This window comes from Hibiscus syriacus, unplaced genomic scaffold, assembly GCF_006381635.1.
Source record: "Hibiscus syriacus cultivar Baekdansim isolate YM2019G1 unplaced genomic scaffold, ASM638163v2 tig00111372_pilon, whole genome shotgun sequence".
Lineage (NCBI taxonomy): Eukaryota > Viridiplantae > Streptophyta > Magnoliopsida > Malvales > Malvaceae > Hibiscus > Hibiscus syriacus.
In genome coordinates, this window is record NW_024063072.1 from 390,545 (window position 1) to 416,173 (window position 25,629).

General features: G+C 32.8%; 1 protein-coding gene and 1 pseudogene across 1 annotated transcript; one reads left to right on the plus strand and one right to left on the minus strand.

Moving 5' to 3' along the window:
* Positions 1–3,001: 3,001 nt before the first annotated feature.
* Positions 3,002–12,059, plus strand: LOC120159712 (annotated as a pseudogene).
* Positions 12,060–15,154: 3,095 nt separating this feature from the next.
* On the minus strand, positions 15,155–20,252 carry LOC120159660 (protein MRG1-like). Its single transcript, XM_039170232.1, has 11 exons — positions 20,107–20,252; positions 19,774–19,825; positions 19,206–19,219; positions 18,497–18,642; positions 18,256–18,291; positions 17,699–17,739; positions 17,448–17,549; positions 16,477–16,556; positions 15,865–16,034; positions 15,564–15,648; positions 15,155–15,435 (listed from the first exon to the last, which is right to left on the minus strand). The coding sequence occupies exons 1-11, from the start codon at positions 20,244–20,246 to the stop codon at positions 15,351–15,353; spliced, it is 951 nt and encodes a 316-aa protein (XP_039026163.1). The 5' UTR covers positions 20,247–20,252; the 3' UTR covers positions 15,155–15,350.
* Between the last annotated feature and the right edge of the window lie 5,377 nt (positions 20,253–25,629).

The window sequence follows — 25,629 nt, forward strand, 5'->3', positions numbered from 1 at the left end:
AAATTTCTTAACAAAATTTAATTCATTATTAAAAAAAATAAGTATTTGAATAATTTAACATATACAAAATATTTAATTTTTATTAATATAAACCATAATTTATATTTTAATAATAAACATTAACCTATGGAAATTTAATAATTGTGTATAAGTGGATTTATATTGATATATTGTTAATGTAAAAAATAGATATGATATAAAAAAAGTTAAAAGGAATACTCTTTTATTTTTTTAATCTCTTATTGTTAAATGTTAATAAACAAAGTCTAACACTTCCCTTGTGCCTGTATGGTCAACGAGTACTATTTTAGTAAATAATTATTTTTTAATGATTTTTAGAAAAAATTACCTTTTAGTCGATAAATCGATCAAATTAAATCAATAACAAAAAAGATTACACTAATTTAACTTCAAATCTCATTTTTTTAATTAAAATCTTCTTAGTGTAGTGTAACGGAGATGTCTAAGAAAAGACAATCTAATATAAGATTAAGAAAATGCGCTACCGGAAATATTAATATTTTTTTAACATTTCCAGTAAAGCTTTACTTAAAGTATTATTTTTTTCTACCGAAAATATTAATATCAGACACTACCTACAATATTTTTTTACTGAAAATATTAATATAAAAAATATTCATTTTAAATAACAAAATTAACATTTTCTGTAAAAATATAATATTTTACATAATACTCTACTCAAAATATTAAAAATATTAACATTTATAATAACATATTTATTTAATCTTATATTAAACTACTATACATCAAAACTACCCTTCATGAGATGTCGCTGTTTGTGTACATTGTACGGCTCTGACTCTTTGCTTTTATATAGGTCCCATAAATAATACACAACCCTCTCGTGATTTACACGTCAATGATCTTCTTCTCCTTTCTATCTATAAAATTTCAAGATTTTATAAGAAATCAACAATATTTACTGATTTTAATTTAATATTCTGTTGATGTTATTTTCACCTTTTCAAAAAAAAATAAAAATATATATAATTTAAAAAATAAATTTAAGTATTAAAATTAAATAAAAATAATAATTTAAATATCAAACGGATAATTTATCTAAAATTTTATGTAAAAAGTTAATTAATTTAAAATTGATACGGGGAGTGACAGAGCAACTCAAATTCTTTCACGTCTTATCACTAATAAAACAAAATAAACACTATTACGAACCATAAATAATTATATAATTATAAGCATCAAACCTTTATTCTCAACTGCCAACGTGACAAATCCCCGTTTTATACGGTCAACGGTTTTATACCTCCGTAATATCTAAAAGATAAAATCGTACCCCCTAGTCAGCGCGTCGTTTTACTCCCAGCAACTGCCACTGAGAAACCGACTTGATGATCATTCGCGTGTTGGTCAGTGCCACGCCTGTGATAGCGGTTATGGGATGAACGTAACAGAATTGGCAAAATCATGGGCTATTTTTGCCGGAATAATGCAAACGGGGAGGTTTAATTCCCCAAATAATGTACTTTAATTATTATTTCTTCAAATGGGGTGATTGCTATAGGAAATATGGAAAGCTCGACGTCTTCAGCTGTCGTCGTCTTCAACTTGGATATCCCGACGTCTTCAGCAGATGTGGAAGCGTGGGAGCTGTGCATGTATGATTGATCTCTCGGCGTCTTCAGTTGGATTCTTCATAGGAACTCTCGGCGTCTTCAGTTGGATTCTTCGTAGGAAATCTCGGCGTCTTCAGTGCTGTGCATGGGACTGGACGTGAGAAATCACGGGTTCTGCAAGGAGAGAGCACGGGTTCTGCAAGGAGAAAGCACAGAAATCACGGGTCCTGCAGGGCTGCACGTCTGCATGTGGGGGTCCTGCACGTCTGCATGTGGGGGGCATGCAACTGTTGGATTTCTCGGCGTCTTCTTTACATTTAGGTAAGGATTCTCGGCGTCTTTGCATGGAAGGCTGGATAGCTCGGCGTCTTCTTAAACAAATAAATCCAATAATGCATGGATGAGTTACGAATGTGTTATAAGAGAATGCTCGGGCTGAAGCAATGTGAGAGTTTGGGGCTGAGGCAATTCACAATTACAGAAGCAGTGAGAGCTTGAGAGGGAGATTGATCAGCAGTAAGATCACAAAGCATAGCCTGAGGTAATTTAAACTCAAGCCCTAGATTTCATTTGATTCTTGTTTTAAAGGTTTAGGGTTTCATATTGATCTCATAATTTTAGTTTCATAAGTTTATTAATTTTGTGATTATATGTTGTTACACTCTGAAATATAATTTATATGTTGTTACATAATTTGAAATAAGGTTGGGACCATTTGGAACATTGTAAAGTTTTAGGGACCGTTTGTAAAATTTAAGGAATTTAAGGAATAAGAGTAAATTATTAAAAGTTACTATACTATGCTGGAATTTAGTATTAGTATGCTTAATTGGTTAAATTAGAAAGAATTTAAAATTTATGGATTAAATTGCTAACTTTGAAAATGTTGAGAACCAAATAGTAATTAGGGATCGTTTTGCAAAATTTGAGGAATTTAAGAAATTAGAGTAAATTATAAAAAGTTGGTATACTATGCTTGAATTTAGTATTAATATGCTTAATTGGTTAAATTTGAAAGAATTTATAAATTTAGTGATTAATTGCAAAGTTTGAAAATGTTGAGAAGCAATAGTAATTAGGGATCATTTATATTGATGTTTATTTTTTATTAAAGTAGATAACATGCAATTGATTATTTGAATAAAACAATGTAATAATTGAGTGTAATATTTAATTTTTTTTTGTCTAGATTTGTTGAAACATGGCCGAAGAAAATGTTCTTTGAGGCTAGATGGTCGACACATTTCGAGTAATTTGGGAGAACTGGTAATATGATCGACTTATTTTTTATTGAGAACGGTGTATTAATTCTAATTACAATGACTAATAATTGCAGGATGACGAACAACGAGTCCTTCGTCCTCGACTTATCAACTGTGAGATGCCAGATCACGTATTGTTGATAATTTGAAAACAGTGGGTTTTTATGATGTTGCTTTTGTAAGAGAATTTCGGTTGATCCCCGGTTTGATAAGTGCATTAATTGAAAGGTGGAGACCAGAAACTCATACTTTTCATCTTCCATGTGGTGAATGTACGATCACTTTGGAGGATGTGGCTTTACAACTAGGGGTTCCTACAAATGGAATGGCAGTGGTTGGAAATACAGATCTTTACATGTTTGCAATATGTGAGCGTTACCTTGGGAAGGTACCAGACAAAGATGTAGCAAAAGGGTCACGGCTGAGATTATCCTGGATGGCAAATGAGTTTAAGCTCGATCCACAATGTAGTGAGCGAGACATTATATATGCAACTCGAGCATATATATTACGTTTGATTGGCGGAATCTTGATGCCAGATAAATCCAGTAATCTTGTCCATATACAATATCTTCCGTTTTTGGAGAACTTCTTTATGACCCGTCAGTATAGTTGGGGATCAGCAATATTGGCATTCTTGTATCGCGAGATGTGCAAGGCATCATTAATTGTTAATGATGCGTACACGACTGAAATCGGTGGATGCACGATGTTATTACAATCGTGGGCGTGGTACAGAATTCCATGGTTAACACCGATTAGCCGAACTGCAGTTGACTTTCCTCTTGCCGGAAGGTAATTTTATTGATTTAAAATATTTTATCTTTAATTAAATAAAGAATATTTTGTAAATGAAAATAATTACAAAATTTTATTTTGATTGGTATACAGATGGAGGCATAAAATAGAAAGAACGGGGTTGGCGCACAACAACGTGAAAGAGTTTAGGTTTAAGATTGACATCAAATGCAAAGTTGAGGTATATAAAATTAATAAGTGAATTTATTTTTTATTATGTTTATATTATAATATTGTTATTTATTAATTTGTTGATTATTATAATTATTTAATTAAATAATAACTATATAATTTTATTTTATAGTTTATTTGGAGGCCGTACCATGATCAAGAAATTATGTCGTGCGTACCGCAACATGTCTGGGAGGGTTGTGAATATTGGTGTGCTTACACCATTGATCCATTTCATGTTTGTGGAGTTCCAATTTGCCGATAGAGTGTTGAGGCAGTTCGGCTTCCACCAACATATTCCAGTCATTCCAGAGAATCATGATGCTCTCCATCGATTAGATGGGTGGGGTAGGGTCGGTGAGGATTGGTCGGTGAGGCATGCTAACCATATCAATCATTGGAACAACAGGGGTTCATACTTGCCAACGCTCACTCCCATACAACCAGATGACTTTGACTTCAAGAGTTCGGATTACCTGAATTATTTTTGGGAACATGGAAAGCCGTTCTTGACAACGATCAGAGAAAGGCGACAATTTATAGAGTATACCAAAAAATTCGGTAAACCCGAGAAACCAAGAAGGACTGGGAGTGGGAGTTCTTCTCACCGTGGAGCAGAACAAGAGACAATGGATAATATCCCACCAGAATCTTTGATCACACAAGATCATTTAGTCAAATGGTTGGTGATTCTGGTGTTACGCCCTACACTCCTCATCATGTTCCTCATCAATCACTCATGTTCCCTCCTATGTTTGGGGCAACAAATGATTTTGATCAGATGACATCTATGATCACAAGTACGAGTGTTTGTCCTCAGATGGGAGAGCATAGTGGTGGTGGGCATGTATTTACAACACCAGAACCTATGCCCTCGATGAATGAGCAGGTTGGTTATGCTGAACAAACTCCTGAACAAGTGCAACGACAACAACGAAACCGACGTGGGCCTCGACATTATTACTCAACAACACCCCGACACCGACAAGAGTTGTAATCCTTATTTTAATTATTTGTATCAAATTAAAGTAATTGAATCGAATATATTTACTATTATTATATCAGTAAATATAAATCATTAAAGTCAAGTAATTATTATTAAATCATTAAAATTAAATCATTAAAATTAAGTAATTATTATTAAATTATTAAAATTAAATCATTAAAGTAATTATTATTAAATCATTAAAGTAATTATTATTAAATCATTAAATCATTAAAGTAATTATTATTAAAGCATTAAAGTTAAATCATTAAAGTAATTATTATTAAATCATTAAATCATTAAATCATTAAATCATTAAAATAATTATTATTAAATCATTAAATCATTAAATCATTAAATCATTAAAATAATAATTATTAAATCATTAAATCATTAAAGTTAAATCATTAAATCATTAAAATTAAATCATTAAAGTAATTATTATTAAATCATTAAAATTAAATCATTAAAGTAATTATTATTAAATCATTAAAGTTAATTCATTAAAGTAATTATTATTAAATCATTAAAGTTAAATAATTATTATTAAATCATTAAAGTTAAATAATTATTATTAAATCATTAAAGTTAAATAATTAAATTTAAATAATTATTATTAAATATGTACTCGAGTAATTGAATCGCATATAATATAAAAATTTATAAAATAATAAGATTACTGCTGAGGTCTATACTGTGGAAGGTTTGGACAATTTCTTTTTGAATGCCCTTTACCTCTACATAATCCACATCTCTTCGGTTGGCCTTTCTCTCTAATATGTATATCCATACTGGTATGAATACGAGTAGATTTCGGTCGACCCGTTGGACTTCTACGAAGTAGTGGATTTGGCAACCATTCATCATGATCTCGATTGTCCCAATAAGATTCATTTGGGATCGATCTGAACTCATGGTTGTATATATTTAATATCCTCTGTAGGTGAAAGCACTCATCAACATAAGTGTATGAATTGATTCCAGTATGCATACATGCAGCGACTGCATGAGCACACGGATACCTGACCGGATTGGGACATACCATAAATCTGTACCTCAAACCATCAACTTTAGCACGTATTTTTCTTTCTATCCTCTCCTTGATCTCTGCAAATGTGATGTCCCTTTTAAACATCATATTTATAGGTGTTTCAGACTGAAAAATAACTCCGACCTCATTTTCCATCATATGTCCATTGTAATGGACAATCGTGAAAAATTTGTTGCTCATTTTCTCTACACGTAAAAATATAGATATTCAGAATAAATTACATTAATAATGTAATGAAAATTAATTATTTACAAAACTATAAATAATAAATATAAATTATGTTAACAATTGTTTTATAAAAATAATACTTAAATACATTATTATTACGGTAAAAATATCAGGATTACATAATGGGAATTTTTTTCCCACTAAATCAAAATAAAAATTCTAATAATTATTATATAAAAATACAACTAAAAATTACACGAAAATTTAAATTAACAATAATACTCAAACTTAAATTTTCTGTATACCTAATCATCAAACTTACATTTTCTAATTTTAAATTATCATTAGTACTCTAAATTACATTACTATGGTCTCATGAACAAAATTTAAATGTATCATTCTCCTAACATATATGAGCATTCTTTCAACACGAAAAAAAACAGAGTTCGCATGGGAAACGAGAAAGAACTTACGTGTTTTTGAACGACGTTAAACCAAAGCTCGAAAAATTACCGAACCAACAAAAATCTCCAATATCACTTCAAGCAGCAGCTTCAATTGAATCTAATGCAAAAAAAAATTCCCTCACTTGCTTCTGTAAGTTAAAACCAACTGCATGCAATGAAATACAATACCCACCCCTATTTTATAACAAGTAATTGAAGACTTCGAGTAAATTATTAGTCTCACGTTTCAGACGAATCTCACGCTTCAGACGAATCTCACGCTTCGACCACAAAGAATACGGACGCATGCAGAACGAATCTCGGAAGAAGAAGACGCCGAGATTTCACGACCACCTGCAACCAAATATTCTCCATGTATAGCTTAAGACGCCGGGAAATCGAATGCCCCTGTAACCCTATTAACTAAAGACGCCGAGCACTCCTATTATTATTGTATTCAACTCTGCATGCATGCAGAGATGAAGACGTTCAGGCCCCCAGAATGCATGCACGATTCAGAGAGTCATGCAGAGATTCCCGCCAGACGACAGGTGAAGACGCCGAGAGATCCACCTTGGCATTCCTTGTAGCATGCAGAAGACACCGAGAGATCCCACAGTCCAATTGCTTGAAGACGCCGAGCATTCCCATAGTGTCATAACCCCAAAGACGCCGAGAAAGCAATCATGGAAAAATTAACCCTAAAAACGCCGAGATATCCAAAGAATTAACCCTAAAAACGCCGAGATATCCAAAGAACCACTTGAAGCACTGTACATTTCACCCCATTTCGGGAAATAATAAATAAACTGGATTTTTTTGGGAATTAAACAATCACTAAATCATTATTTGGGCAGTTTTGCCCAAAATCATGATACGCTTTCGTAGATGATGTATGACAATGTCCTGATACGTATCACTGACAAAAATACGTATGTCTTTATAAAATATTTTTATTTTTTTTCTTGTTGTAAATACATTAATTTCGTATAAAATCCGATACTTAAGTATCCGATGCCAATTCTTTTTATATTCCCCCCCCAAAAAAAGCATATATATATACATTAGTTTTCTCCTTACTCTAACAATTATATAGCACAAAATCTCCGAAGTTTTCTCTTCTAATTTTTTCTCATTAATAAGTCGTTTATTTCTTTTTTTTGTATTTATTGATCGACGATAGTATTAATTTTAATATTAATTACCGACCACCGATATTTTTTATTATCATTTTATTTTCTCTTATTTTTTTTCTAATAAGTCTACCTATATGGCATGTTTTCTTTTATCTTTTGGCACGTCTTTTGATCGTTTGACATTTGGTTTCATTTATCTTTTTATAAGGGTTGATTAAACATCGCACAACTTATCAAGATAACGCTTATCTGATATTTTGTTTATCTTCCATGTTTTGGACCATCATATTGGATTTGGATACCCATTATGCGTTCGTGGATAGCTTTTCACGCTGCTCAAGTCTTATTTGCGATTTTTGGTGGTCTATCAGTAGCTTGATCCTTTTTGTGGTTCGTTTGCCGATGAGATCATATATGTTTAGATCTATATCTTTGTTTGAGTTTTCTTGGTTAGATTTTAATCTTTCCTTATATGATTCTTATGTAATCTTAAGTCACTAGTTTTGTTTTAATTATTATAAGAAATTATCGTAAATATGTGCTTAATTTACAATTATAATTGTAAATTTGTATTGTAGTTTAAGATTTTTTTCTATTTTGAATAAAATTAGTGATTTATTTCAAAAAAACAATTATATAGCACAAACTCAACGATTTATGCAATTAAAAGATTATTTTTACCTATTAAAATTTTAGATTCGAACATTATATTTATAGGAATATGAGCAAAAATAAACTCTAACAATTATATAATAAAATTATAATATTAAAGTAAAGAAAAATTCTACAACGCTCGTCGAACGTGTATGAGCATGTTAACGACACCATTAAATTAATTTATAAAACGTTAAATCATAAAGTACTAAACCTATGTTATAAATTATTAAAAATCTAAATGTAATTTAATTAAAATATAATATTTATAAAACATTAGAGTTTAGGGTAAATTATACCATTAACCACCTAACTATTTACCCCTTATACTTTAATCACCGATTTTTCTATTTGTCAATCAGGTCACCTAACTATTTAAATTTTGTCAATTAAGCTACATGTCGTTAAATATTAATGGAGGAGATAACATGGCAGTTAATAAAACTTTTATAATTACACATTTAGTCCTCATTACTTACCCATTTTATTAATTTGGTCTTAACTTTTAATTAATTCAATAAATTTAATCATCAATAATATGGTGATATGTGTCACTATGTGATTGAATTTTTTTTAATATTTTTTTTAATTTAATAAATTTTCCATCCAATCAAATGGTGTCACATGTCACTAATTGAATAAATAAAAAATAAATTGAATCAATAATCATTGGTGGTGGGGTTTAAACCCAAGACGTGAGGAGAGGAAGCAAATGCCTCAATCACTGGGCTCTACCATTTAAATGACAAACCTATCACGACATAATATATATAGTTAATGGCGATAAAAAAAAATGAGAAAATGACCTAATAAGAATTCCAACATAGAATAATTGAATAATACGATAATGTGATATATATACACAAACATTATAATTTATTAATATATGAATATATTTTATTTATATTTTAAATCATTTTAATGAAAAAAAATAATTTTAATATATTATAATTAAAATTATAAGATATAATACATTTTAGTTCAATAAAATTAGAATAATTAAGACAAATTATTAATTTAAAATATGTAAAATGATACATCTCAATTATAACATATTAAATTCACTTTTATTTTTATTTTTACATGCAATTTAAAATATAAATAAAACATTTTTATTTCTTAATCAATTATAATATTTGTTTATATATATTTTATATTTTTATATTATTTAATTATTTCATGTTCGAGTCGGTCATTTATTACCATTAACTATAAAAACGCCATGCCATTTGATTTGAAGTTGATCAGAGGTACACGAAACTGTGGCTAAAAGAACAAGGAGAAGCGCTTCACGGGGCTTATGAACCATGAGCTCTGAGAAACGAGTAAGATGCATATGCGCCATTGAAAGCCCCTAGGGAAGATAATCAGGGAGGTTCCAGTGTGTTTGTCCTGTATAAAACTGTGCATGGATTTTCAATCCTATTTGCTGTAGAACACTCCATGGAGATGTCCAGTACAGATTTTTGGAACCCAACAAAGATGACTCTTTTGCCTTTGATAAATTCCACCGTTTTTGCATCTTCCATGGCTGCGTAGTCCATAGAGTGTATTACCTTGCCTTGAAATGCTTCGGGACACTTGTTCGGAGGGAATTCCAGGATATTTGAAACACCGTTGAACCCTTGTTTGAAGTGATTTGCATAAGCCTTGACATAATCGAAGACCTTGTGTTTGTCGGGAAAATCTGTTTGGTTGCCAAGAAAATCATGGAAAAGGAGATGCAGATGCAGATGATGAAGATGATGAGGAGGAAGAGAAAAAGATAATGAAAAAAATTTGAGTTTAAAATTAGGGTTCAAGCAAAGGGACATGATTTTGAGATTTTTGAGTATTAAAATAAAAATATTAAAACAACGTTATTTTTATTTCATCGTGTTATTAAATTATTAATAGTGAAGTGATATAATTACACTTAAAAATAAATGTTAGTGTTAAAATTGATAAAATTAAAAGGTTGGTGATATAAACGAGTCAATACTTAAAGGTTGATGGTATTTGAATTAATTAACCATAAATAATTATACAGGAGATATTTAATTTTCAGCTGATTTTCTTAGAGGAAAAACATAATGATAAATATATAAGGAAAGAAGAAAATGAAGTTCACAAGTGACAAGAAAGGGAAAGGGATGAGATTTAGATTTGCTGTGTTTTGTATGGTGTTGGAATGAAAGAAGAATTTGTTTCCTTTTTCTTTGAAAAGCTATGCCTCTGCAAGAAGAAGAGATTAAGCAGATTCAAACTCCACCATTGTTGATTCTTGACGGGCTAAGTTGTGAAGGAAACCGAAGTCAAATTTGCGGTGAAACTGAAACAGTTGAAAATGAGACATTTTTTACCTTTGTTTCTTATTGAACATGATCTGTTCTGGGAAGACGACGAGTTAACCTCTTTAATGTCTAAAGAGAAACAAAGCCATCATTGTTTCATTGATGTTAACTCTGATGATTCTTTGATTTCAGCTCGTAAAAAAGCTTTGGAGTGGATTTTCAAGGTTAAAGCACACCATGGGTTCAATGCTTTAACCATAGTTCTTTCAGTGAATTACTTTGATAGGTTCATTTCAAGCTTTAATTTCCGAAAAGACAAGTCATGGATGGGACAATTAGCTGCTGTTGCTTGTTTGTCTTTAGCTGCAAAGGTCGAGGAAATCCAAGTGCCACTTCTTTTAGACCTCCAAGTATGTGTCAAAATGTCTGATTCTAGTCCAAGTTTTTTGGGTTTATAAAGTTGTGTTTTTGAGCTTGTTTTTGAGTTCTAAATGATGGGGTTTTGTGATTTTTTCAGGTTGAGGAAGCAGAATTTGTGTTTGATTCAAAAACTATACAAAGAATGGAGCTTTTGGTGTTGTCTACTCTGCAATGGAGGATGAATCCAGTGACCCCAATTTCCTTCTTTGATCACATTACAAGGAGGCTTGGATTGAGGACTCATCTGCATTGGAAATTCCTTCACAGTTGTGAACAATTACTTCTCATTCTCATTGCAGGTAAATTATATATTTCAGATTACTTGTTCCAAGAAGGAAACTGAGAATGTGTGACCATTTCTTGAGTTCTGATATTAGTTTTCCAATTCAATTTCGACCCAGATTCGAAGTTCATGCTTTATGTTCCTTCAGTTCAAGCTGCTGCAACAATGTTTTATGTTATTAAAGAGATTGAGCCAGACCATTACCTTGAATATCTGAAACAGCTTATTCGAGTAATCAAGACAAATGAGGTTCTTATTTTGTAAATAATTTACCTTGCATAGAGTACATTGGAACTCGATTTTCTGTTAGTTAATTGTGCCTTTTCTTTCAACAGGATGAAGTAACTGTGTGCTGTGAGCTCATCTCCGAGTTATTGGAAGGCCAAAGCAAACGAAACAAAGGCGGAAAACGCAAGCATGGATCAATATCAAGCAGCCCTAATGGTGTTATTGATGCATCGTTTTGCTGCGGTAACTCGGGTGATTTGTGGACTGTGACATCATCACCTCAGCTACTGTTCAAAAGAAGTAGATCAAAGGATCAGCAAATGCGGCTACCTTCGGTAAATCGTATGTTCGTTGATGTGCTTAGTAGCCCTCGTTAGTCTTTCCTTGTCATAATAACTAGTACTAGCATTGAACATGTTACTTAGAATTCGTTCTTTTGCACATTAGCCGCTGTATTTGTTCTTAATTTGCAATCAATGTGTTTCATAGCTTAATGTTACCTTCATGGCCAAATTTGCTAACAGAGATGGATTGATATCCCCTAAGTTTTCAACTTAAGAGGTCGGTTTGGAGTTTCCCGATGAGTAAGGGATTGACATGAATGCCATGCTGTGCTATGGCTTTGGATTCTTCTAATTTTCGAATGTGAAAAAAACTTACATCCAAGAAGTCCTCTATATCTGCATATCTCTATATAGTTCTGCTCATTTATCCTATAACATAGGTTAAAGTAGAATTAAGAACAAGGTACTCTACCTAAATCGAAACATGCCTTGAACAAACCGATTTGATTTATGTGCTTTTGGGGGTAGATGAATGCTCGTTCTTGTTTGTTGCGGTATTTGCGAATGTCTAGTACCGAAGAAAAAGGTTGCTGGGTAAGTAATCGTAAGTGAACATTCAAGGCATAGAAACTTAATCGTAGGAGAGGAACTTCAAATAAACTGGTGGTTTTAGTTAATCTGTTCCTATTATTTCCCGATGTTTCTTGACCGTCGTCATATGAAATGCATAAAGAAACTTTCTGCAGACATCAAAAAGCTAGGTTAGGAAGAATTAACTGGTCCCCGGTTTTTTTTGGACTTGCATGAGTAACATTAGCATCAAAAAATGTTTTGGGAATATCTCCGTATGAAATGCGTAAAGAAACTTTTGATGAGCATCAAATAGCTAGTTAGGAAGAGGGTTTCCGGTTTCATTTCAACTTGTATGGTGAGCGTTAGCATCAGAAAGTGTTGTGGGCATTATCATAGCGATTCTTTGGTGTTGTTTCGACGTGCATGATGAACATTAGCATCAGAAAATGTTGTGGGGATGATCATCATAATGTATGGTGAAAGAATGATCGGTGTAGAATAAATGACATGTTTTTGAGCATGTTAGGAACTTGTAATTTTTTTATTTAATATTGGGTGATTACAAGGGTAGTATTTGTTTAAAATCTTTATTAACTATTGATACTACATACCACGTCGTAGAGGTTGGTGTTTGAACTCAAGATCTCTAAAAAAAATAACACTTCCCTTGATTACTGATGTCACTAGATGGACTTCTATCCTCGAGTAAAGATGCTTACCATATAATTTATGGTAATTTCCTTCTTGCTAAAGATGCAAAATGGAAGGTCATATGGTAACTTCAAGTCCATCAGTAGGTTAAAAGAACAGTTATTTTTATAAATATACAATTTTGATAAATATTTTGTTAACATTTAAAACTTCGTGTTTTAAGAATTTTGTTCACAATCGTAATTATTTTCTAAACAAAAAAAATTCTAAAAAATCTGAAAATTAATTAGCTTTATAAAAAATTCTTTCTTTGATGTAATGTATAAAATCATGTACAAAACTGTGAAATTAGGAGCTTGTTAATCTAAAGAATCCTTGAATTATAAAACATGATTCTAGAAAAACAGAAAACAGTCGATCATAAAAGTAAGGATAAATTATAAATTTACTCACTGAATTTTACTTTCTCTCTATTTTACTGTGTATTTTTTAATTTTTTCAATTTAATCATTAAACTTTATATATTCAAATTTTTTTATCACTCTACCATTTTCTTAATAAAGGTGTGATTATGTGACTTATTTTAATATTAAAACGAGTCGCATATGATATTTAATAAAATAAAAATTAATGTTTTAGGGTCAAATTTACGGTGAAAAAGTAACTGAAGAGAAACCATCCATAACAGCCTTTCCTTTGTTCTCTTCATCACCTCTTTCAAAATCAGAAACTATTCCTTTTCTTTGGACACTACAGAATAGGGTCCATGAATGATCCTTGGATTCCTACACAGAAGCATAATTGGAAGAGAATTTAGGGGAAAGCATGAAAAGTTTATATCCATCTGTCATGGAAACCAGAGTAAGCATCTCAAAGGCAAAGGGGAAGAAAGGGAATTGAATAACCCTGGAAGATTTGACCAAACAAGGAAAGAAGACGAATTTGGGAGAGAGAAGCAGAAAAGTCCATCAGACGATGAAATGAGATTGAACTGAGCAGTAGAAAGCGACAAGAAAGAGAAGGGAGTGCTAAATTACGTCAAACCCCAGGGATTGTTTTATAGAGAGGGAAATGGCCATAGCACTTAAGGATGGGAAAACAACAAAAACGAAGAGAAGTGAGAAACAGAGGAGTGTTTGGAAATGAAAGAAGGGGAGAACACAAAAGATATGAAACGCTTACAAGTTGACCTCAAATTCAAGAACATTTAAGAGGTAAAATGGAAAGTATGTGCTCTAGAAGTTCCGATAGCAGTTTGCTCCAAATCTCAGGATCCATCTTTGCTGATATGCATCTCTTAAATTTCAAGCTTTTTGTAATAATGGTTTTCCTAATTCAATCTTCAGATGAGATGCTGCTTGATGTCGTGCACTCTTGAGTGACAGCCTCACCCTCCCATCGACGGAGGGTGGCTCATCGTGGTTCAAGCTCCTCCTTACAAACCAACATCTTCTCACTTGAACCCTTGTGTATTTTTCTGCTATATATTCCCTCACTTGCATCCTTTGTTTTGAATGTTAAACTAAGAGAGTTGATTAAGGGTTTTGGTGTCAACGAAACTGTTATATATTTTGGAAGGGTTTGGTCTCGTCTTGGATAACTACCAGTGAATGGCCTGCACGAATCCACATGGTGCAGTTCCAGCGGAATGTCATTGAAGATTGCACAAAATTCTTATCTGCAACAGTTGAATCAGACAGTGATGAAGATGATAATGAAATTTGATAAAGATGAGTCTAAAGACGAGTAAGGAGTTCAGTTTCTAACTGTAAAGATGGGGGTTTCTTTTGTTTGGACTATCGTGGGATTGGGAAGAAAGCTTGGAGGACTTTCGAAGACTATGTGAATATGGGTTTTCCTAATCTTTTAAGGAATTCCTGGATAATTAAGCATTCACATGGGTTTTGTATTGTATAAGAAATAGAATTCGACGATGCTTGCTAGGAAACTTGTAACTGGATTGTTGAGGTTGGTGGCAGAAAGGGGAGGGAAAGATGATATTTTTAAGTGTTTTTAAGGCTGCTCAGTTAAAAAATAATAATATATTAAGCCATGCCATGACACCGTTGGACAATTAACGGTGGAGAGATAAAAAAATCCAATATATAAAGTTCAGTGATTAAATTAAAAAAAACTAAAAGATGAGTAAAGTAAGAGATAGAATAAAGTTCAGTGAGCAAATTTGTAATTTATCCAAAAAATAAAGCAGTTCCGGGAAATCAAGTACATATGCATCCCGACTAAATTTCGCTTACCCTGGAAATTGGGGGGGGGGGGGGGGTTGAAAGGTGAAACCAAGAATCTAACATATTCTATCTTACAACATTTTTCAAGCCTGAAAGTCGACATCGGTTGAATTCGGGATAGCCGATCTAGTTGTCTTTCCCTTTACCATCTGAAACTCTAGATCGGTCGTACGCGGATAGAAAAAATGTGGACTGGTTTTTCTGTAGAAACCTGCATTCCATATAAGCGGCGTTTTGAATAAATTTTATAATAATAAAAAAGAAAAAACTGAAACTGAATTTGTGTTCTAAATGAACCAGTGTTTAAAAGATAAAATGCTCTAGGCAGTGAGTTGATACTTAAGAAAATCAATTATCTTCTGTTGCAAGTGAGTCAAGGTTTCCTCTTCAATCTTCACATATGCCAATAGCTCAGGAAACTTAACTGCGAACACGGAAACGTGTTATTAGTATAGCAAAACTTCTAACATTCGCAAAGTATCAATATCATCACGACATTTTGATGCATTTTTTCAACGTGATGCCATCAAAACAGGCCCTCGGGGCTTGATGGTATCGGCAAATAGATGTTTTATATTCAGGATTTTTGAAACTTCATCAAAGATGCATTCAGAAGTGCGAGCCCAAGAAATGGCCATACCGAAAAGGCGTAGTAAATGCTCAGCACCATATATAGTTGATGGGGATACATCATCAACGATTACTTCATGGTACTGTTGGCGCTCTTTTTCATATAGAAGCATTACAGGCAAAGCTTTGTCGAAGTAGCAGCGAATTCCTTTCAAGATCTCTCCAATTGAATCACTCATTCTGTACTCACGAGAAAAAAAGTCTATGTCACCGTTGTATTGTAAACTTAAGATTTCAGAGGAAAACAAAACCAAAGGAGAATTTCATGTTTATAAGTACCATTGAGTAAAATATAATCAAAAGTTCGAACAATATTGCCCCTAGAATTCTCCTTTTAAATCCATAAATAGAGTTTCTCTTTAGAATACTTCATTATGACCATTTCTAGTTTTTCTTATCTATTGGTCCTTCAGATTACACCTCATAAAATGCTACTTCAAATTTTCTTTCATGACATATGTTTTACAAGGAAATATGACATCGAAATATAATTAATATCATGGGATGTCACAACAAATGGTAAGATAGAGGACAAAATGGAGACTAATTATTCAAAAACAAATTACTATATGATTAATTAATGTTTGTTTGAAGGTGTTAACGAATTTAAAAGTAAACTTACGTGCCATCCTTCTTGCACCTGTATTCAAGGTACTTTGTCAAAATATCATCAACATTTGGCGAACGAGGAAGTTTAACAAGCTGCAGAAAAGATGGATTACAGCCACCAAATCAGATTATTAGTGTACCAGGGTAACAGTGATAAGTATCATTCAATATGCCCCAACTATTCAATAGAAAATTATTAGACGATAAAAACTAAATAATTAAATTGCAAGAGTTTGGTGAATTTTAACTCATCCACGAGATCAAGGCTTCAGAAGTTTCATGTTAAGGCTACAAAAACTGCATTGCCATCAGAAATGTTCATAGGCTAGGTCAGGTCAGGTTCAGATCAGACTAATGATATTAGCAAACTTTATACTTGTCCAAACCCATTCTAGGATCACTTATATTATTTTAAAAAAATATTTATTCAAGTTTAAATTAATATTATATAATTTTTATTATTAAAAATTTAAATATACACAACTTAATACATTTTTTAATGTTTACATTATAGTATTGCATATTAGTATAGATTTAATTTTATATAATTTATAGATTTAGTTTTTATATATATAAATTACTTAATACATACAAATACAGCAATATAATATAATTTTTTTAAAGAATAATATAACATATTAAAAACTTATAAAAAAGGCCGAACTGGGGTCAAGACTTGAATATTTGAGCTAGCTAGCCCAACCCATAATTAAGTTGGTTTATTTTTTTTTTGTCCAAATCTATTTTACACTCCTAATATTTTTTTGTCTAAATCCTCTCAAATTTTGGACGACACATCAGACTTGGATGGTTAGTCGGACCCTTGAACAAGTTTAATGGCCATAATTGACAAATAAATAATGGCATTATCAAGGATGCAATTGTTAGTTCCATACTTCCTCTGTTTCAAGTTAAATTATGAAGCAGCAAGTAAAATTGTAAGAGAAAAAGGTTGCTCCAGAAGTTCTAGAAAAGTTCATGCACCTGATCCTGTTGCGTAACAAATTCCCAATCATCAACAAGCTGCTTCCTTAGGGTTGATGGAATTTGGATCTTGATAGGCTTTTCCATGGATGAATTGTCCTTCTAAAATTTATAAAACAAGTTGTGAAAATCAAAAGAAAAAAAATAAAAGAAGAGGAGGGGGGTAAGAATCAATGGATTTAGACTACAAATAAGAACAGAAAAAAGAATTTTTTTTAAAAGCCTGTAATTAATCAAAATACAAACCATACCTCAACACCTGAGTCGCTCTTTCTCTTCTTCCCTTTTGGCACTGCAATAAGTACAAAAAAATTATCTCCAATAAAAAAGGTTAATGTCTTCGCTAGAAGCCATGATGTTACTAAGGAAAAGGTTCACAATAGGCAAAATAATCGAAGTGACTGCTGAACCAGGCCATCAGGAATTAATGGTTGACAGTTGACACCATTTTTGTATCAAAATAATCAGTATAGTGAATGAGGCCATTGACTCAATTGTGAATTTATATCAATAAATGCATGCTATTAAAAACAAATCCATTCAATCACCATACAATGCCAACACAAGATCACAAAACTAAATGCCACATGTAACTTACATTACGATTTGCTGAAAGTTCAATACAACCTCTACAGTAACAGAAAGCTAAACCTACACGTAATAAAAGAACTAAAAATACATGAGAATGTCACAATCAAGAAAAATGCTTGATAGTATAGGAATATATTGATGATACAGAAAAGCCACTCCACAACAGAAAGAAAATCAGTTATAAAGACAGGATAATACAAAAAAAAAAAAGCTTTACCGGTGTTCTTCAGGTCCTCTTTATCCAGTTTTGCATCTAAAAAGATAAAAACACAAGAAAATTAGATGGGCTCAATTAGGGAATGAAGGCAAACGATAATGACAACAACATTAACTATATGAAAACTTCTCAACTGTTAAAAGATCCCTCAATACTTGGCCATACTTATATACGCATATGGATAATGAATAGAAGTATTAAGATAACAATAAACAAACCAGTGTCGAAGGAGTTAACTAACCAGTAGAGCTTTTCGGCTTGGTCTGACTTGAACGCCCTGGCCTTGAACCTTTTTCAACACCTTGTTTTCTGTCAAGGGCTTGCTGCTTCCTAACATTCTCTTCAGTGTTTTTCATCAGCCGATCAGCTGCTACCCATTCATCCCAACTGTTGGCAAGATGTCCAAGCCATAGAAATGATTTCTGTTTCCCGTTTGAGAAAGGGGATATATAAATGAATGAAAGGAGACATTTCCTAGTAATATATTGGATTTTGATTACCTTTTAGGATTTCATAATAGCATAAATGAATTATTATCCACAAAGAAAATGTAAGAACAACAAATATGCAAATTTTAATCAAAAACCTTATTTCTCTTGTTTAAAGGGGAAACGAGGATAGTAAGTGATTAAATAAATATTATAACTTCAAATACATGTCAGGATCCCTAAATTAATTGATGAATGCCAATTACCTACTTTCACATGAAAGCATATTTCTGCTTAAATTCTATATAAGAAACATTATAAAAAGGTATGTTGTAGACTTTTAGTGCTTTAAAGGGTAAGTTTTCAGAGGAATAACTTCATCATAAATTTCACACGGGCACAGTTCTACGTAAAAATGTTAGATGCATAACCAGTCATAAAAAATTAAATAGTAAATCAACGGAAAAGAAAAATTAAGGCGGTAACTTAGATTCAGCTGAGAGCATACTACTGAATACATACTTTTTATTCCAACCCTGCAAAACAGCAAAAGAGACATCTCTTAATGCCATAAATAAGTAAATGTTTAGCTTATCCTACAAAACTGACACCACAATATTATGCATCATATGGACTTTCAAATGTATATGCTTATATCGAAGATTAGGGTAAACTTCTTTAAGTGTCCTTGGACCTCGCCAAGGGTATTATGCCACAGGAGGTTCCACAACTATGTCAACTTCACAGAAAGGAGTGGATATTTGGAAGGGAGAACTGAGATGGCCAGTGAGCAAGATTAAGGGTATATCCATTATTGATATTAAATTAAGGATTGTTTGGAATGCTTATATACAGGAATACTCTAAGTAATCTATTGGGCATCTTAAGGAGTCTATCAGGTTAAGACTAGCAGGGTTAAAAAAAATCTGAAGCAGACTTTGTAGATAGGACTCTTTGTATAGCTTGGGTCTTAAATTGTTCCCTTTTTATGTGCGATTCTTAGGTCTCTAGCTAGATTGGCTGAATAGTTTGATATAGCAGTTTATTACATGCTTATCCAAGAAAACTAGTTAAGGGCAAGTAGACTTACAAGGTAATGAACGAAGTACTTCCATTCTTTCTTCCGAAGCTCAGTTTTTGAACCTGAAACGTAATATCATAATTTATTAATTGCAGAAACCCTAATTTCACCCAATCAATTCCTAAATGGCCTATATTATGGACTCTAGCGTCCTAAATAATTAACCACCCAAATGATTTCAGCATCGGATAACGTAAATCAGCAATCATACGGGCATAATTCAAGCAAATCGATAAACAGTGAAATTTGGAAGCGAAACAACGGAGATGATTCAGTCTAAAGCAACGACGAGGTCAAACAAAGAGCGAAACAAAGAAGGCAGAGATAAGAGAGAGAGAGTATACCTTGGCTTCGTAGATATAAGGGCCGTGATAGGCGAGAACACGTTCGCCCTCGGAGAAGATGTTCGAATCGGAAGGAGGGGTGTCACGGCTCGACGTATCAGCGTCGGCTGTCGTCTCTTCCTTCAACGAGCTTCCCATTTTTTCCTGGTACCGCAAAAAGAGAGGGAATTATAAAATATAAAACTAGTTTTAATTTTTATATTAAATTAATACTGAATTCTATTTTTTTATTTGAATCAAATGATAAAAATTTAAGGGTAAACTACACCATTACTCACTATTGTTTGAGTATATTTTCGTTTTCTCCACTTAAATGTTAAAATTAACAAATTGGTCATTAACATGATCGATTTGTAACAAAATGTCACTAACGTGATCGATTTGTAACAAAATGATCACTCCACCATTATCTATGTTAAATTGATGGTGTGGAAATATTAACATAAAAGTTAATATTTAGTTTTACCCTTAAACTACTTCTAAAACATCAAATAGGTCCATAGATAGTAATTTTATATCTAATTTACCCAAAAACTTTAGGAAAATTCTAAAACCAAACATTCCCTGCCTTCATCTTCACCACCACAAACAATCCCACAACAACCCGTAACCCACATTTCGTCTCCTGTTAATCTCAATTTGATGAAGTTATTCAATCAGGACATCACTTTTTGCTTTTTCACATAATCACTGTAACACCCCTAACTCATATTCGACCCGAATACAAGTCCGAGATGTCACATTGACTTTTCAAACTTTGATTCTTAAAGAAAAATCCCGGGAATTTAAAACTTTCATTAAAACAAAATACTTTAATTTACATAAAAGAGACCACTTAATACAAAATCGATCAGAACATTCGTAATTAACCACTTATTACATACCAACACTTTATACACAACAAAATACCTACTTTGTCAATTACTTCTGATCTGATTTCTTAGTAATGTTGCTGTCCGTGCCACTGCTATTCTGAATCTTCTTATTTCTTGGTACCTACGTGTAAATCACTTACACGCTAAGTCATAGACTTAGTGAGGCAATAAATGAATATGCAACAATATCTTCATGAATATGCATTCTTACCATTTCCTTCATGACATTTCAATATGCATGTATCTATTACACAATAACATATATAATCATATCATGCATGTACAAAACTTACCTTCTTGTACCACTTTCACTTACTTTGTATTTCAATTGCCCATGTATATTATTGAGAATAGAGGTATGTGAGTGCATTGAGGTTGTGCACTAATGCTGTCACCACAGCTCGCATCAATTCCCTCATGGGGCACCGAACCTTAGTTCAGTATTCGTCCCGAAGGACTGTCATATATGTCCCGTAGGACCACTACATCCCGAAAAACTACGTCTCGAAGGACTATTATACCCTCGACTCTTGGCATGCCAATTACACCTATAGCTCTCATATCGTATATTATGGGCATTATTCTTATATTTTATATGTTCATGTACTCATGTCATTTCTCTTGTGATCATGTAGTTCATGTCATTTCTCTTGTGATCATGTAGTTCATGTCATTTCTCTTGTGATCATGTAGCTCATGTCATGTTCTCATATCACATATCATATCACATGTGTATTTGAATCTATTCATATATATACATCATTTATCCAATCACATGAACATATATATGCCTTATGCATATATTACAATAATTATCATGTATGCATGTTCACAACTATTGTACTATGAAAATCAATATATGAATTAGACTTATCACAAGTCTTATTCCATTATACTATACATATTATGCACTCACCTTAGGTTTGCTTTGATTCGATTCTAATCCTTTGATCGTTCCGGAATAAGCTTACTTTTAGTATCTACATAATCACACATGGATCTATATCAGTATTATAGCTAATATACTGTAATGGTTCACTCTTTAGATTAAGATAAATGTCAATTTCCTCTTTTAATGAAGGTATGCATCGATGCACTACTTGTGCATCGGTGCATAAAATGCATTCGATGTTTTATTATTAATGGGATGCATCGATGCATGCCTTATGCATCGATGCACTAATTGCATTCGATGTTTTTATTTTAAAAGAGTGCATCGATGCACTACATGTGCATCGATACACCTTCAAACACTTTCTGGGTTTTAACCTTGATACATCGATGCACTATGAATATGCATTGATGCACTCTGCCCAGAATCCTCTTTTGAACCCGAAAATTCATTCATTTTGGATTAAATCCTTCATGTTTATTCCCCTTTTTCACTCTTAACTCTAGTACACATCCTTAAACCAATTTATACTCATTTATTTCATCTTAAACCTCCAAATCATATCCTTCATATGTAATTCAAGAATTACATCAATAATTCAACATGTTTGAATTCCACTTTTAACACTTCGTATATCTTAACTAGATTGATGAAAAGTCAAATTTAACTTTCAATTCTAGTTATGAACTTTATTCCAAGATTTCATTTAAGAACTTCAAATCTTAAATCTCTCATAACTCCATCATCCTTTGATGTTAAGATAACTTAAGCTTTCCTTAAGCTTAGTTATCATCTAATAATCAAAACCCAATATTAAATTTAACAAGAAATTCAATAATCAGAAATCTTACCTTGGCTTTGGTTCACAAGCACAAGGAAGAAAGAAGAAGAAGAGAACTCTGGAAGTCTTGGGTGTTTTCTCCCATTCCACCCACGTGTATCCTTATATATATACTTATCTCTTCTTTAATTATTTTTCCTTGCAATTACTCTATTGTCCTTTCATTCATTCTTCCTTTCAATTCCATCTACACAATAATTACAATCATCTACACACATAATTTACATGTAAATCTTTATACTATTCATTCATTTTATTTTAACCACCAAATTTGAGACTTTACAATTTAGTCACTAACCTGATATTGAGGATGTTACAACTCTCCCCCCTTAAGAAAATTCGTCCTCGAATTTTCATTATACAAAGAGGTAGGGGTACTTAATCCTCATGTCCTCTTCACGTTCCCATGTTGCTTCCTCTACTTTGTGATTCCTCCACAAGACCTTAACCAATGGAATAGTCTTGTTCCTTAGTTGCTTGATTTCGTGAGCTAATATTTGAACAGGTTCTTCCTCATAAGTTAAATTTGGTCGAACTTCAATTTCTTCAGCAGTCACAATATGGGATAGATCAGATCGATATTTCCTAAGCATTGAGACATGAAAGACATTGTGTATCTTTTCCATTTCAGGTGGCAAAATTAGTTGATATGCTACTGGTCTTACTCTCTTAGTAATCTCGTAAGGCCCAATGAATCGAGGACTCAACTTTCCTTTCCGTCCAAACCTCAATACTTTCTTCCACGGAGACACTTTCAAGAACACTTTATCTCCGACTTGAAATTTAATCTATTTCCTTTTTAAATCAGCATATGATTTATGTCTATCAGCTGCAACTTTCAGATTATTCTGAATTACTTGAACTTTTTATTTCGTATTCTGAATCAACTCAGGAACAATAACTTCTCGATCCTTAAGTTCATACCAGTTCAGGGGCGTACGACATCTTCTTCCGTATAGAGCTTCATAGGGAGCCATTTTGATGCTTGACTGATAACTATTGTTGTACGCAAATTCAGTAAGTGGTAAATACCTTTCCCACGATCCTTTGAATTCAATGACACCAGCTCTTAGGATATCCTCCAGAATTTGAATAGTTCACTCGGATTGACCATCGGTTTGAGGATGAAACGCTGTGTTGAAGTTCAACCGAGTTCCTAGTGCTCCATGTAATGACTTCCAAAACCGTGATGTGAATCTAGGATCTCGATCAGAAACTATGGAAATAGGTACACCATGCAGACGTATAATCTCTCTAATATACAGATTCACATACTTATTAATGGAGAAATCAGTTCGTACCGGAATAAAATGGGCTGACTTAGTCAATCTATCTACGATCACCCAGATTGAATCCTTTTTGTTCGGAGTTAAAGGCAACCCCGTGACAAAATCCATCGTTATGTTTTCCCATTTCCATTGAGGAATTGAAATTGGTTGTAACAATCCTGACGGAACCTGATGCTCAGCTTTGACTTGTTGACAAGTCAAACACTTTGATACAAATTTCGTAATGTCTTTCTTCATTCCCGGCCACCAATATCGACTCTTGAGATCCATATACATTTTATTCCCTCCCGGATGCATTGTCAATGGACTACAATGAGCTTCCGTTAACAAATCATTCTTTAATTCATCATCATCCAGAATTACCAATCTTTCTTGATAATACAAATTCTCATCAGACTTAATCTCATAATCCGTACCCTCCATTTCTTATCTGTTGTATCTTTTTTAAACACTTTCCATCTTTAGCTTGCAATTCTTTAATTCGATATAGCCATGATGGCTTGACAGTTAATTCTGCACAAATTGCACCATATTCTCTTAACGATAATCTAGCATCAAGAGTTCGCAAAGCTGCAAACGTCTTTCTACTCAAGGCATCAGCTACCACATTTGCCTTTCCAGGATGGAAATCAATCACAACATCATAATCCTTGAGAAATTCCACCCATCTTCTTTGTCTTAAATTCAACTCTTTCTGAGTCATCAAGTATTTTAAGCTCTTGTGATCCGTATACAAGTAGCACTTTTCACCATACAAGTAGTGACGCCAGATCTTTAAAGCAATCACTACTGCTGCCATCTCTAGGTCGTGTGTTGGATAATTCTTCTCGTGCGGTTTTAGTTGTCTTGAAGCATAGGCCACCACCTTGCCTTTTTGCATTAATACGCATCCCAAACCACTATGAGACGCATCACTATACACTATAAAGTTCTTACCAGACTCAGGTTGAACTAACACTAGAGCTTCTGTAGAATCTTATTTACTTTTCAAAACTCTTGACATTCTTGAGTCCAAACAAATTTTACTTCCATTTTCAACAGTTTAGTTAGGGGTAATACTATGATCGAAATTTTTTTAACGAACCTTCGATAATAACCAGCTAACCCCAGAAAACTTCTAACTTCTTATATTCTTTGGAACTTCCACTCTAGAATAGCTTTAATTTTGGGGATCCACTCGAACTCCTTCTGCAGAAATTACATGTCCACGGAATGTCACTTCATTCAACCAAAATTCACACTTAGAAAATTTAGCATAAAGCTTCTTGTCTCGTAAAATCTGTAAAAAATCTGTAAGTGTGAACTATGCTCTTCTTTTGACTTTGAATATATAAAATATCATCAATAAACACCACAGCAAACTGATCCAAATAAGGTTGGAATCTTGTTCATTAGATCATAAAAGCAGCTGGTGCATTCGTAACTCCAAACGACATCACGATAAACTCATAGTGACTGTATCTTGTTTTAAACGCCGTTTTTGAAATGTATTCTCTTGAATCTTTAATTGATGATAACCCGAACGTAGATCAACTTTTGAGAACACTGAAGCTTCCTTTAGTTGATCAAATAAATCATCAATTCGGGGAAGTGGATACTTGTTCTTGATGGTCACTTTATTGTG